We start from the raw sequence: 15,085 nt of genomic DNA on the forward strand, positions 1-15,085 counted from the left end.
TTACTATAAATTATGGGCTCGGGATCGTACAGCAAACCGACCCCTTTGAGGCCCATTGACAAACCCGAATAGAAAACGGGAGACATTTCAACAAGTTTTCCGTGTCCTTGCTTCATCTCGGTGGACTGAGATCGAGCAGCGAATTGCTCGCTGGTAGTGTCTGAATCGCCGGTTCAGGAAAATAACCGTTCTTCAAACGCTTTAACTGTAAATTTAGCATTGAAGTTTTCGAAAATCTTCAGCTACAGAATCTGCTGCCTTTTCGTAGCTCGCACCTACTGTGTATGTAAGTAGAAGATGATGGCGGAAGATCTTGGCGTGGAGGCCAAGGAGGCCGCGGTCCGTGAGGTCGCTAAGCTCCTGCCGCTGCCGGAGCTCTTGCAGTCGATCGCTTCGATCAAAGCCGATTACATTGCTCGCCAGCAGGTTACAACAACACTGAACTGAATTTGGCTTCTTTGTGTATGGTTATCTGATTGTAATTCCATGGTTATGATGAAAGCTAACTGCTAATAGAACTGCTTAGGTTGTGAAGTTTGACTATTCGACATGTATACTTTTAGTTTGTGCTAATGGTTTCTGAAAGTTAAAAGGTTTCAGCTACTAAAATGTGGTTATAAAGAATACCTTTTAATGTGCAAATTGATTGTACAGTTACAAGATTTGCTTAAATTTTAGTAATAGACTCTTTTTCATTTTTTAAGTGCAATCAAAAGAATCTTAAATGTGCAAATGTGGAAGGCAAGAATAAGTAGTAGGAACTTAGCATGGCATTTATCTCCTCTCCCTTGACTCTGTAGACAGCTGCCTCTACATTTCAAGTATTAGCAGTCAAATTTTGCATAGTTTCCCACCCTGACATTTGCATTAAAGTATTTAGAAAACATGATGTTTGCATTTTAGTAGCAACTGCAGTCCTGTTAAAATCTTTGTAGATTTGCTTGATTATCAACTTATTAAGCAAGCAATCAGAATTTACACTGTGAAGAATAAACAAATAAATTAATGTGGAGTGTCTATATGTATTGGTAATGGCTCCTATTGAATATGCCACTAAAGGATTTTTACCATAAATTGATAGTACTGATTTGAATAATTAGTAATTACACACTCTCATTAGAACAGTATCACCTAGTTTACTTTATACTGAGTTCCATGACCACAACCATTAAGTTATTGTCTATAACCGAATTGGACATACAGTAAGATAACTTGTGCAGCGTCTGATTCTGCTATTTATTCTATTTTACCAGGCAAATGATGCGCAACTTAGTACAATGGTAGCCGAACAGGTACACACATACTTCCCTTTGCATATTAAGTGATTAGAAAATTTGTTGTATATTCCTTTATGTAGAATATTATTGTGATTTCTTTTTTCTTTTTTTCCTTCAGCATTCTGTATTTGATTAACTGGAGCTCCATTTTGTTATACGTTTGGCATGTTTAATATCTTTCTAAAGAACTATCTACTGGTTACATACTTTACATATTGTGATGCCTGCACAAGTTTTTTCTTCTCAGGTTGAACAAGCACAAGCTGGTCTTGAATCACTTTCCTTATCTCAGAAGACTATCAGCCAACTTCGAGAGAACTTCCTTTCAATTGAAAAGTATAAATATGATTCTCTGTGACACAAGCTTATAGAAGCAGTGCTGTTTCTTTTTGAAATGTTATTGTTTTTAATTTTTATTTTAAAAAAAAATCACTTTCAGTATCTCATCCATTTCAACCTTGAGTCTGAGTCCCCCCTCCCCATTTTCTCTTTTCTCTTACAGGTTATGTCAAGAATGCCAAACATTAATAGACAATCACGATCAGATAAAGCTTCTTAGTAATGCAAGGAATAACCTGAACACTACCCTGAAGGTGAACTTTCAATTTTCATTTTCTTGTTCACACACTATTCACTTAAGCTATGATGTAACTTATTAAACACATAAAATAAGTTCAAAGAAGTCTATGGTGTATTAGCATAGAAACTGAGTTTAGACTGTTGGTTGCAGAAGAAAAAATGCAAGTGGCTCTGTAAGATCAAAATGGCTCTAAATTATCCTGTGCCACATCCACTTTATCTTTTTCACTTAAAATGCAAATTCCTAAAGTTTTAAATTTGTTTTGGTGCTTGAGGACAATGGAGATTGAACATGAGACTAATTAGTAATTAGATTGAATCTCAGGCTTATGCCACTGGACTACAAGGTCTTTGGCCTTGATTGGCATTTTTTTAAATGTATTTCTTTCTTACAGGATGTGGAGGGAATGATGTCAATTTCTGTTGAGGCTGCTGAAGCACAGGAGTCCCTTGGTGATGACAAAGAACTCATTAGCACCTATGAGGTAAGCATCTTATAAAATATTATTTTCCTGGGCATTGGCATCAATTCTCCCAACTTTTATGGTGATCGTGTGTCTTTCTTTTATTATTTTAAAATTCTGATAGAGATTAACAGCTCTTGATGGAAAACGGAGGTTTGCACTAGCTGCTGCATCATCTCATGAGGAAGAGGTTGGCAGACTAAGGTCAGATTCTTTGCAGCTCTAATTTTAACATGCTCATTTGAGATATGAAAGTTTTGGATTTATAGGATCAGATCCTGAACAAAACTGGAACCATTTTGGTTCACTTCAAGAGCTAGGCAGAATGATGTGACTAAATTTGGTTTCCCTGCCTGGTTTTTGAGCTGAAATTGCACCAAGCCTAATCACTATATATAGAAAAATAGTTAAGAGTCATACTATTTATAATGTTCATTCAAACGGTAACCTTTCAAGTTCCTGCAGCTATCATCCATTCATCCTCTTGTGTCGTCTTTGATATCTTTCACTTGCTATAAAAATACACATGCTTCCTTCATATTTTGAATCAGATGGGAACCAGTGCTGCATATTTTGAATTTTCTCATTACTGTTTTCCGAAGTATTTTCTTCTGAAATTTTATGTATATTATTCTCAGAGAGTATTTTGAAGATGTAGATCGCACATGGGAAACTTTTGAAAACACACTATGGGGCCATGTTTCCAACTTCTTCAAACTTGCTAAGGAGAGGTATACTTGATAATTTTATCTGCCTGTAACTTGTATGGATCTGCTGAACAAAGTGGTTTCAAAATTTCATATAGAGAGAATAAAACAAAGCGTTTTTGGTCTATCTAAAAAGATCAGCAAATAGCCAACCCAAGTACCCAACAATATTAGCATTAAGATTTAGTTCAGTTGGAAAAACAGGCAGGCTTTTAAGCCAAGCCAAGAAGCATGTAAGATCTCTAAAACTTGTTTGATTACTTTGTTCCAAGATGTGCCAGCCAAAGTTGGCCTGAACTTACCAGCCCAAGACTAAATGACTAATAGGTTGAACCTGGTTACTGAAAGACCTAGTTTGAAGCGAGAGTAGCATGAAGGGGAACTGAGACTTGCATGCATATGCTGTGGACTGTAAAATTAGATTCTGCATATTTTCGCTCCTACAAGATTTTCTGCTACTTGCTTCTATAATTAAACTTTATACCATGTTCAATATGATTCACCTTATGTTTCTTAATATTTATAGAAAAAGTTTAGCTTTCCATCCATATTTTTTTAATAGATTTCAAGTGTCAAATTTTCAACTGCCAGTGCTGCAGTACACTTCTTTCCCATTCTTGTTAATATCTCTCATGATTTCTCTGGTATTGTTTGTCTTTTGCAGCCCTCAGACTCTGGTTCGTGCTATAAGGTATATTTTACTCTACAACATGCACTAACCTTGCAAAATGGCTGCATCAAATGCAAATGATGTTTATTCTTAATGACTGGCGTGTTAAAATGAAACATGTTGCATTTTTGTATGCTTTCCAGTGCTATTTATTTGGTAAGAAGAAAACTTTAGGCATTATTCTGGACTTTCTACACCCTTTATTTTTCTAGGGTTGTTGAGATGCAAGAAATCCTAGACCAACAACTTGCTGAAGAAGCAGCTGAGGCTGAAGGTGGTGGAGCAATGACACCAATAACGCCACGAAGAAATGCCAAGTATGTGCATTTTGTTGATTGATTTCATATTAGCTCTCTCCCAAGGTCTTGATGCTTAAGTCATTAGTTACATTTTTAGTTTTCTTGTTTAATTTATTGTTATCTTCAATTCAGTTGTGCCTTGCACTTCAGAAGTGTATTGCATGTAAAGTCATTCTAAGTTCTAGTTATTTTGCTGGCATGCAGGAAAGCTGTAAATGGAACAGCTTCTACCAAAAACATTATACAGCAAAAATTGAAGATTCAGGGGAAAGGATACAAGGATAAATGCTATGAACATATAAGAAAGTCTGTTGAAGCACGCTTTGATCAGCTTCTAAGAGAGGAAGACCTAAAAGCAGCTATAGCTGAGGCAAAAGTGGTAAATCATATCATTGAAATACTTGTCATTGCTGATTCAATATTAGTATTGATAGTCTTATAATAATGAATTTAATAACATTGAGGTTTTATTAATTCAGATGGGGGAAGAACTTGGAGATATATACGATTATGTGGCTCCTTGCTTTCCTCCGAGGTTTGCCATCTACACTTCTGTTATAGTTTCCTTGCTGATAACAGCTTTTGCAAACCTTATAAGCCCGCCCCCCTTCTGTTAGCAAAATCTAAAGTTGTCACATCTTATGACATTAAAATTTCCTGCATTATTTTCTGTTGATCTCATGCACAATGGGACTTCACTTTGCAAGATGGGGCATATCTTCTATTTATTTTTCAGTAATGGAATCCAAAATTGAATTTAAGTTTTTCTTTCTTCATGTATTGATAAATGATTGCATAATGCTATATTGTTGTGTATGTATTATACCTTAAAAAAGATACTTCAGCTAATAAGAGTGAGCATCAACACAGGTTAACAAGTAGGCTAAATGGGCAATATTATGTGTATTACTTGATAGGCATTAGGAATAAGGGCTTGGGGTGGCTTGAATTGGATCGGTATGGCGCAAATTGTGCCATCTTAAATCTACATTTGGACATGCCATCTAAGATTATGTTTACATGAAGCTGTTTTAGAGCTGCTATCCACAACCTTTACATGAACTTTCATGTGGCATAAAACCTTTAAGAATTGGAAGATATACTAATGTCTTTATTTTTTTAATGAATATCTTTCTTTTCTTTTTCTTTTTTCTTTTTTTGGGTGAAGTCCAAATGCATATTTCTAATGTTTATTATTCATTTCTTTCATGTTTCAGATATGAAATTTTCCAGCTTATGGTAAACCTTTATACTGAGAGGTTTATTCAGTGGCTGAGAAAGCTAAGTGACCAAGCTAATAATCTTACAAATATAGAGATTTTAAAGGTATTGAATATTCATTTATTAACATTTGGAACACGGTCAAACATGTGCTCTGTGTTGAACACCAGGACACTTGATTTCTAAAAGATGGGGAGCACAACATGAATAGTGTACTGCTCTTTTGGTTAACATTGCATAGTTTATTTATTTATATCGTTCATGTAATTAGGTAACTGGCTGGGTAGTGGAATACCAAGAGAATTTAATTGCACTTGGAGTTGATGAGTCTTTGGCTCAAGTTTGTTCTGAGAGTGGTTCAATGGATCCCCTCATGAATGCTTATGTTGAGAGAATGCAGGCAACAACTAAGGTGAACAATGTTTTGTTTGATGTGGTCTGCTACAAATATCTTTTACTAACAAACTAATATATTTTGTGTTGTGTTGTGTAGTTCTATTGAGTGTTGATTATTCATCTTATTCTGTTACACAGAAATGGTACCTGAACATTCTTGAGGCAGATAAAATCCAGCCACCAAAAAAGACTGATGATGGAAAACTATATACACCTGCTGCTGTTGACCTCTTTAGGATCCTTGGAGAGCAAGTGCAAATTGTGCGAGACAATAGTACTGATGTCATGCTATACAGAATTGCTTTGGCAATAATTCAGGTAAGTTGAACTCCTAGAACTTCCTTGTTTGTATATTTGTGGTTATACTAACTCAAACACATACTCTTTAATAATTTCGATTATATATCTCCACTGAACATTGTTTTCTTTTAGTCCTATGAAGAGGATGGATTTCCTTATTTGATTCAATAGTTCTCCCTTGTACATCTATTTCTGATAATAGGCTCATAAATGCTTGACAAATTACTTTCATTAGTATTTTTTCCAAATACCTTACTTGAAGTGCCATGTCCAGATTTGATCTTTTTGATATATATTTTTCTTATAAATGCATTACTACTTGATGGGGTTGAGAATTTTCATGACTTAATGTGATGGAATTGGGACAAACAAGTCCTTGTTTTTCCATATTTTATTAACCAGTTTTTTGTAACCAATTAATTTTTTTAATATACCAAAATGAATTACTATTTTCTTTACCAGGTAATGATTGACTTTCAAGGAGCTGAAAGAAAGAGGTTAGAAGAACCTGCATCTGAAATTGGTTTGGAGCCTTTATGTGCAATGGTTTGTAAATTTTGTATACATGCTAGGTTTAATAGATTTGCAAACAGAACATGCTCCTTTGCATATGTTGCTGACACAATTTTGTAACAGATAAACAATAACCTTCGCTGTTATGATCTTGCTATGGAGCTAAGTTCTAGCACCATTGAAGCTCTTCCGGAGAATTATGCTGAGCAGGTGATTACAGTTTCCTCCTTCTCACTTACATGTTACAAACCAAGATGGAAATTGTTGTGTGAAGTGCAGCACTGCAGCACCATCAATATTCATGACCTTTAGCATGCTTCATTCTATATGTTGTTCTCTCAGCTTGGTTTTATCCAGCATTCTGTCTGTAAAAATTTGCATATCATGTGGGTGAACGATTTAGAACTAAGCAGAACATACATGCACACAACATATCATTTTGTTGTCATAGGTGTGACATGATAGAGTAACACAATTTAATTGATTAACATTTCAATACATGCCACTTATTGTTACCAAATCAGGCCAGTAGATGGTTAGTAATGTTTTTTGAACTGTTGGATATGAGGGCAATCCTTGTTTCAATGAGTGGTACAAACAAGCACAAGAGAAACTGGAATACATCTAATTATTTCTCATTTAATCATTCACAGGAACATTTTGTTGTCAATTCTTTTTCTATCGTGTTCTAATTGGTCTGTTCTTTTTTTTTTTTTTTCACAGGTTAATTTTGAGGATACCTGCAAAGGTTTTCTTGAGGTTGCCAAGGTAAGTGAAGCCCCAAGCACTGACCCCCCAAACACACACACAAAGCACCCCAAACCCAAAAAAGTATTTAATTGCCTTATCATATGTGAGGGAAAAGAATGATGCAAATCATGTTTGAGTTAAATTGCGAGTTGGATATCCATCATTTGAATGTGGCAATTTTCTCTCTCAATAAAAGCAAGTTTAACTTTCTTTTCTAGATGCCTTATCATTAATTTTCCTAGGTTCTTTATTCACTAGCATTGCATGATTTGTAGGATGGCTTTTCATGATTGGCCAATTATCAGATATTTAAACATATGTCTTTAAGTGAAAACCCAAAAAATGTGTTGCTCATAGTTTAATGGAATATGGTATTGAAGCATTTAAAAAATGTTCTAGAGTGTCATTACTTGCTTATTTCTTGTTTTATTGCCCTGGGGTCCTTAATGGAAAGAGTACTAAACTTGTTTTCACTCATTCCAGGAAGCTGTTCATCAAACTGTCAATGTCATTTTTGAAGATCCTGGAGTGCAGGAATTATTTATTAAACTGTATCAAAGAGGTGGATCAATTTTAATTCACATAGTTTTCCTTATTCCTATAGTCAATATCAAAATGGTTTGAAATTTAGTTTTATATTTGGTTGTCCTATTGATTCTTGATAGCAAGACGTTAAATGGTTTGGGTCTCCAATAGATATTTTTATTGTGATGCAACTTCTCTAATAAATCAATCCAATTACAATTGCTGACTACCATCCCAAAAGAATCCTACTGGATCCAAAATGGGGATTCTTCTACTGGGCTCAGATAGAAACTGTAGTATAATCTGATGTGATGTCTAATGCTTCATACCAAAGTTGTTTATTTTGAGCATTCCCATTGAGAGTTTTCCATGGTTTTTTTTTTATGATATGGAAGAAAGAGAAGGGAGGAGAGAGAAAAATGGGGTTTTACTGCCAATATGGGTTTTTGTCAGAGGAGAAAGAAAAGAAAAAAAAAACTACCTATGCGCATTGATTTTTTAAATAATTTTTTTTTAACCCTTTTTTTTAAATAATTTTTTTTGAATCTTCAAATATCCAACATGGCAGAGAACCCCCAAAAACCACTAAGGTTGCCCTTACATGATCTCCGCATTGATTTTTTTTCTTCTTCATGATTTCAGATTGGCTGGAAGGACAGGTTACAGAGTACCTAGTTGCAACATTTGTGGATTATTTCACTGATGTGAAAATGTATGTTTTTTGTCAATATTGATAGCTTCAAGATATCTAGAGCCAGAAACATATGCATTATATTCATAGAAAAATGTTTATTAAAAAAAAAAAAAAGTTACCCTTTTGACATCTTCTGTCTTATAATATGCTTAAGGTACATTGAGGAAAGATCATTTAGGCGTTTTGTTGAGGCTTGCTTGGAGGAGACAGTAGTTGTTTATGTGGATCATCTGCTTATACAGGTTAATATAAGAGAAGTTCACAAGTGAATTTACTTGCTATGCTTTTGCTTTTATTTTGTCATAACATAATTGCTTCAGATCATCTGATTATTCCTGAATATCTGATGTTGTAGAAAACTTATATCAAGGAAGAAACAATTGAAAGAATGAGGCTAGATGAAGAAGTTCTCATGGATTTCTTCAGGGAGTACATCAGTGTTTCTGTAAGCCCAGTCACTAATTGAATATTCCCAGTGAACTTGATCTTTGAATTTATTATTTTTTCCTTTTTCGAAAATGTTATACTTTTGACTTCCTCATCACCTCCTTGTCTTTTCTTAGAAAGTCCATTATTGCTAATTGCATTTCCATGCAATTTATGTACTTGGCTTGCCACTTTTGATATTCCCCTCATATCGAAAGTGGAAGTTGGCTACATTTTCTTAAAGTTTTATGCTTACTCGTCTGTGGTGTTCAAACTTGATACCACGGGGTGGATATCTTGGTATCTAGGTATCTCAATTGTCATGGTATCTAGGTGTTATGAAGTGTGTCCATCTAGATTGAGTTGTTACCACATTTTTAAAAAAATTTACTGTTGCAGAAAGTAGAGAACAGATTAAGGATACTCGGTGATTTAAGAGAACTTGCTTCTTCAGAGAGCCCTGATTCTTTCACCCTCGTCTACACAAACATTCTGGAGCATCAACCAGATTGTCCTGTAAGTGTTATAAGCAACTATTTGCACAGAGAGAAATTCTCTAATTAAATAGAAAGCAAGTTTACTTCTAATCATTTTATTCTTTTTCTTCTCTCCATAATAAATTGTCATTCTTTGAAATGCAGCCGGAGGTAGTTGAAAAGATTGTGGGATTGCGAGAGGGCATACCACGAAAAGATGCCAGAGAGGTATGCATCTGCACAAAGGTTTCTCACACTTAAAACACAATTTAGAAAACCGTAACTTCAAATATCCATGAAGGAGCAGTACTTGACTGTAATATACATCTAATTGTATGAATACTCCAATAAGTTAGGACCCACCTCTGGGTAACTAGAGCTTGAAACTCAGGCTAGTTATCTAGAGTTGACAAAACCTATTCTCTTTTCACAATCTAGATAAGCTCCTTTTTCCTCCCTGATCTTGATGTGGGATATCTTTCCCAAACAGGTTGTTCAAGAATGCAAAGAAATATACGTAAACTCTCTGATTGATGGGAATCCTCCAAAGGCGGGCTTTGTTTTCCCCAGGGTGAAGAGCTTGTCACATTCAAAAGTTTCAAACTTGTGGAGAAAGCTCACGTAAGCTGGATCATTGAAATTATCAGGTTCTATATACTCCCCATTTTTCCGAATGTTACTATGATACGTTGCTGCTGTGTTATATTCTTATTTCCTACCGCTGGCTACTGTTATTTTTTGTAAAAAATGTAAGTGTGTCTAACCCCATTTCTTATCGGAAGAAAATATTAATGTGATTGTATATTTTTCATTCCATGCCCTAATAATGTGAAGAAGATGGAGAAAAAAAAAAAAAAAAAAAGAGGAGAGAGAGAATTATGAGCTTCATTTCAGGTGTGCTACAATTGAAATTGTGTCTACGGTATTAATTAACGTTAAACCTATCGAGCTACTGTTATTTTTATGAAGCACAGCAAATTGTGTTTACTGATTCCTGAATATACTCCGCTGGTATGTCTGCTTTAATTTTTGTGAATTATGTTTACTATGATAAAGTTCTCAGTAAGTTTGAGGATTTTTTAGCGCCGCCATGGGAGTTGCTATAACCTTAACAAGTAACTCAACAATCAAGCCTGGCATCATTGTCTATGTTCGCTCAATAAAAGAACGTCGGCTCAATATACATGGAAAAGAAAATCTCCAAGTGGAAAAGAAAAAAGGATTAACCTTCAATTGGGGCAAGTCCACATGGTCCAAGGATGATAAAGCATGAACCCCAAACACTTAAACGCATGCACAGCCCTTGAGCCATACGCCCAAAAATATACAGAATACTGATTTATCAACATTTTCTTCATCGTGATGTAAGATGATGGCAAGAATTGATTGCAAGAAGACAAGGGAAGAGTTTGCAAGCAATGCAATAAGCGAAGGGTTGGCAGCGATCCGATATCTAATGAATATAAAGCTTGTTATGCTTATCGTGTGTCTTATAATTGGACAAAATAATTAGTAAAAGATTTTAGTTTAAATAGCATTTTTCTAAAAATTAATATTTGTTAGTCTTGAAAAGTGGGGAGGGGAGGGATGAATTTATGGCTAACAAAATGACAAGAAATCATGCAGATACGAAGTAGTGCAAGGATTTACGGACTATGCCCACCCTGATTATGTCATTTGCGAGGAAATTAAGGAATAAGCTCAACACAAACAACCATTACTGAAACAATTCTCACCTGTACCACTTGACAAACAATTTTTAAATACATTTCTCAAATTAATTAATGCATTGCACACCTATGGATATCAAAGAAGTACTATTTTATTAACAATAATATAATGTCTGGATCAGAATTATAAGATTTGAAAAATTTTCACTACTATATAAAGCTAGCCCATGCCCCATTTATTGATCCATTAGTACACTACTACTACAGCCTAAACACGTACTCCGATCCACGAGAAATCATCAAGGCAATAAATACTAGAAGATGGAAACCTCCATGAATCCATTGGGCATCAGGAAACATGGAAGGAGAAGTTCAAGACACTCTACTAAGTATCTGGGAGTTAGAAGAAGGCCATGGGGAAGATATGCGGCTGAGATCAGAAATCCATACACTAAAGAAAGGCATTGGCTTGGCACATTTGACACTGCCGAGGAAGCTGCATTGGCTTATGATCTTTCCTCTATTGCGTTTTCTGGGATTCAAAACGCTCGGACTAATTTTGTGTACACGGTAGATCATTCCACTTGTTTTCCTTCGCCTTCGACTTCGCCTCCACTGCCGCCTCCATCGCCGCAGCCATCCACCGACGAGATTGTAGATGACCATGACGATGACGAGTCTCTTGTCATAGCGTCTATTCTACAAAGCTTCCGCCAATCCAATGCCACGGATAAGCTTCTTGTTTAAAAAAGTAGTATGTAAGACTTATCCTAATTCACACCTCAACTCGTGCGAGATGATGCTAAAGGGTTTTGAATTACATTTTTTTTTTTCATATAAGAATCGAGCTTTGTAAGTTTAACTCAAATAAAATGTGAAATTGTTTCTCAAAAATTAAGAGTAGTTTTGACTCATTGAAAGAGTTATCTATTGACTTTTTGAGTTTGAGTATGTCAAATATGATCAACCTAGACTGATTTACTTTTTGAACACACATTCTAGTAGACAGTTAACTTTCTAGTAAATCAAAGTAAAGTTTATTTTTGCATTTTTTTTCCTCAACTATAGGAATTCTTAAAATCATTTTGATGACTATACTATACATACCAAACTAACTAAAGGCCGGAATATGAAATTTATATATATAGTAATACGAATTTCCACATAATTAAGGTTTATCGAGAAAAAGGAAAAAAAAAAAAAAGTTATTTATATTTGTCCCAGTTCCCGTTATGTATACATACATAGAGAACCGCGCGTGAGTCATATTCATACATTAATTAACACAATACACACTAATAAGAGAAACCCAAAAAAACAAAAAACAAAAAAAAGTGCAGTTAGATATCCATGAAGAAGCTAAGCTTCATATGTATATTATGGAATAGCTAGGTTTAAGAAGAGGTGTCGTTAGTCTGAGGATCTCCGCTATTGCCTAATCCTGGCCGCAGTGGTCTGCTACTCTGCATATATGCGTACACATAAATCGTAATTAACAACAATTATTTAGTTAATTTAGAGGTAGCTACGCGCTAGCTAATTCATGGTTGCATGCTTAAATATAATGAATAGGGAAATGCAGATCGAAAGTAAAATTAATGAAGAAAAACATAGTTATTAATTACATACTAGTGAAACAATAAGCTGCAGCGGATCGGTTGTTGAAGGCGGTGGTGGATCCTTATTATCTGTGGGAATAATGGGTAGCTGCTGGAAAGAACACTTGTGATGATCTTCACCGGAAAATGAACTCGGAGAAGAAGAAGAAGAAGCAGCGGGTGCAGGTGGAGATGGTTGATCGGAACAAATTTCAAAACCAAGGCACTTAAGCATAGCCCTACTAAGCTCCTGCAACCACTTGCATGGATCATTAATGGAAGTAATTGTAACTCTCTCTCCCTCCTCTCCTGCCTTCTCCATATTCTCCTCTCCCTAAGCTACTGTTTTTTTTTTTTTGGGGACTCAAATCCTCCAAATTTCAGCTTCTGCAGAGTGCCTAAAATGCTGTGATGTTTGAGTGTTTAATTTGGTTGGTAACATGAGAGGTTGGTTGTAGGGTATCTGGTGTATGAGGAAACATGTGAGGTCAGAGGTATTCAATTTACTGTTTGGCCTTTTGTCCTTGCCTTTATTTAATGCACCTTATCTCATATACATCTACTCTCATCTATACTCTTCATCTCTTCTCCTCCCCACTGAGATTCTCACATTATTTATTTATTTATCTTCATATATGTGTTTGTATCCTTATCGATTTTATTCTGTTTCTTTAGTTTATTGAATTCGATACCTCCTCATCTCATTCATTATTACACTTGTCTTGCTACCAAATTTTTGAAACTTGTCTCCATTCTTCATACCATTTTTTGGTATATTCAATCAAATTTAAATTAATTACTAAACTTAAATTATACTTCTCTTAGTTCTCTAAATCTGCCATAGACCACACTTGTGGTCTAGTGGGATCGTGTGGCACCCCACATCGGAGGGTGTGGAATCTATGTCTAAGAGTAAGAATAACAATGACTCGAAGTACGTTAAAAGCGACTACATTCAACACTAGACACATTCTTATGCTTTTTTCACCCGCCTCTATTCTCAACCTGTACCAAGAGTGGGTTTAAAAAAAAAAATAAAAAAAAATCCACGCTCATTTCACCAGATGCGGGCCAGTGCACACAACTAATTAACTTATTATAAGAATTTTAAAAAAATAATAGTATTCGACCGACAATATTAACAAAAAAAAATGCATCGTAAAATGGAGAAAAACAAGAGTTGGAATTGTGAGTGAGAATGTGGGTAAGGACTAAACCAATCATTATTTCGTGTATCATGATCCTTACATTTGTGCGGATCATAAATAAAAAGGACATTATTTAAAAATATAAAATTTTTATATATTATCAAATAATGTACTTTTAATATATTACAAATATATATTGCATTCATGATTTACACAACTATGGACCATGATTCACATAATTTATCGCCCTTAAGCAGATAGCGTTGAAAGGGACAATCACTAGCATATCCATATGTCGTCTAGTTGAAAGGGCCTCTCTAGTCTCTTCTCCAATTTCACTTGGGCTTCATATTAGGCTTTGAGCCCAAATAGATGTTCAACTCATCAACTCCATTCTTAGATAGTTGCTATTTTGGAATAAGTGGTTTGGACTTTGGAGAGTGATTGGAACAATTTTAGCAATCCATCGTTGTAATCGTTTTTTAAATGATTATTTGGATAAATTACAATGAAAGTAATTGAACAGTTCTTCGTGTTCGTATACAATATGGTTATTATGATGTCTAATTGAGCAAATTGTTATGAAAAAAAAAATAATAATACGGACTTACGGAGTATTAAAATTGTAACAACAATGCAAAAGTGATGGAAATTGCAAATATTTAAAAAGCTTTTTAAGTAAAATAAGAAATGTAAAATTAATTAGTAGAAATAGTGGGGTAGGGAAGATGCCAAGAGGGTGAGTTGACACTAGAACCAATGGCATATTTTGTAGGACAACATTGTCATCATTTCTAGCATATCAGTCATATCTCATGGCTGAACAGTAATTTCCAATTCTATCACCAAAATAAAAAACTGATTAGCCTCCCCATTTTTTCAACAATATTATCATTAATGGAGTATTTGGAGTGTTTGGTTAATTCATCAATTACAATAAAACTTAACGAGGTGAAAATTATTGCGTTTGCTTGGAGGAATTGCAATTCTCTCAATTCAATGAATTCTAATTCATATTTTCCCCGTATAAATTGTAATTTATTGTAGAAAACCAAATCAAATTGTTACTCCTATCCCCAACCAAACGCCCTGTATTCAGCCATCAACTAGAGCTTCAAGATTTCAACTTTTAATAATAAAATTTGCCCATAATTTGAATAAAATAAATATATACAGAAATTAATAGGGTTGTATGTATCAGCACTCCGCTGTATATGTGCTTTTATGGCTTTTCTTTTTTTAATCTTTTTGGCCCAAAGGCATTCAAATGTTGTCAATTTCCTTGTTCACCACTATAACTAAAAGCATAATTCTTTGGTGTCTTTTGCTCTTTTTTTTGGTGGGGGGAGGGAGGGGGGGGGGGGGGGGGGGG

At 34.9% G+C, this 15,085-nt stretch overlaps 3 protein-coding genes across 3 annotated transcripts; 2 read left to right on the plus strand and 1 right to left on the minus strand.

The window, feature by feature from the left end:
* Positions 1 to 82: 82 nt before the first annotated feature.
* LOC116028615 (exocyst complex component SEC6) lies at positions 83 to 10,298 on the plus strand. The gene is made up of 24 exons (XM_031270385.1): positions 83 to 426; positions 1,254 to 1,292; positions 1,525 to 1,613; positions 1,780 to 1,870; positions 2,252 to 2,341; positions 2,445 to 2,524; positions 2,959 to 3,051; positions 3,692 to 3,718; positions 3,910 to 4,014; positions 4,201 to 4,375; positions 4,476 to 4,531; positions 5,214 to 5,322; positions 5,489 to 5,629; positions 5,752 to 5,931; positions 6,376 to 6,459; positions 6,550 to 6,636; positions 7,150 to 7,194; positions 7,660 to 7,738; positions 8,344 to 8,413; positions 8,550 to 8,637; positions 8,751 to 8,840; positions 9,221 to 9,337; positions 9,463 to 9,525; positions 9,788 to 10,298. Exons 1-24 carry the CDS (start codon positions 298 to 300, stop codon positions 9,920 to 9,922), a joined length of 2,262 nt encoding a protein of 753 aa, XP_031126245.1. The 5' UTR covers positions 83 to 297; the 3' UTR covers positions 9,923 to 10,298.
* A 990-nt stretch (positions 10,299 to 11,288) lies between these two features.
* LOC116012988 (ethylene-responsive transcription factor LEP-like) lies at positions 11,289 to 11,714 on the plus strand. The gene has a single exon (XM_031252657.1). The coding sequence runs from the start codon at positions 11,289 to 11,291 to the stop codon at positions 11,712 to 11,714; it is 426 nt and encodes a 141-aa protein (XP_031108517.1).
* Positions 11,715 to 12,160: 446 nt separating this feature from the next.
* Positions 12,161 to 13,133, minus strand: LOC116028631. The gene is made up of 2 exons (XM_031270408.1): positions 12,597 to 13,133; positions 12,161 to 12,430 (listed from the first exon to the last, which is right to left on the minus strand). Exons 1-2 carry the CDS (start codon positions 12,885 to 12,887, stop codon positions 12,362 to 12,364), a joined length of 360 nt encoding a protein of 119 aa, XP_031126268.1. The 5' UTR covers positions 12,888 to 13,133; the 3' UTR covers positions 12,161 to 12,361.
* Positions 13,134 to 15,085: the final 1,952 nt, after the last annotated feature.

Source organism: Ipomoea triloba, chromosome 1 (assembly GCF_003576645.1).
Source record: "Ipomoea triloba cultivar NCNSP0323 chromosome 1, ASM357664v1".
Classification (NCBI taxonomy): Eukaryota; Viridiplantae; Streptophyta; class Magnoliopsida; order Solanales; family Convolvulaceae; genus Ipomoea; species Ipomoea triloba.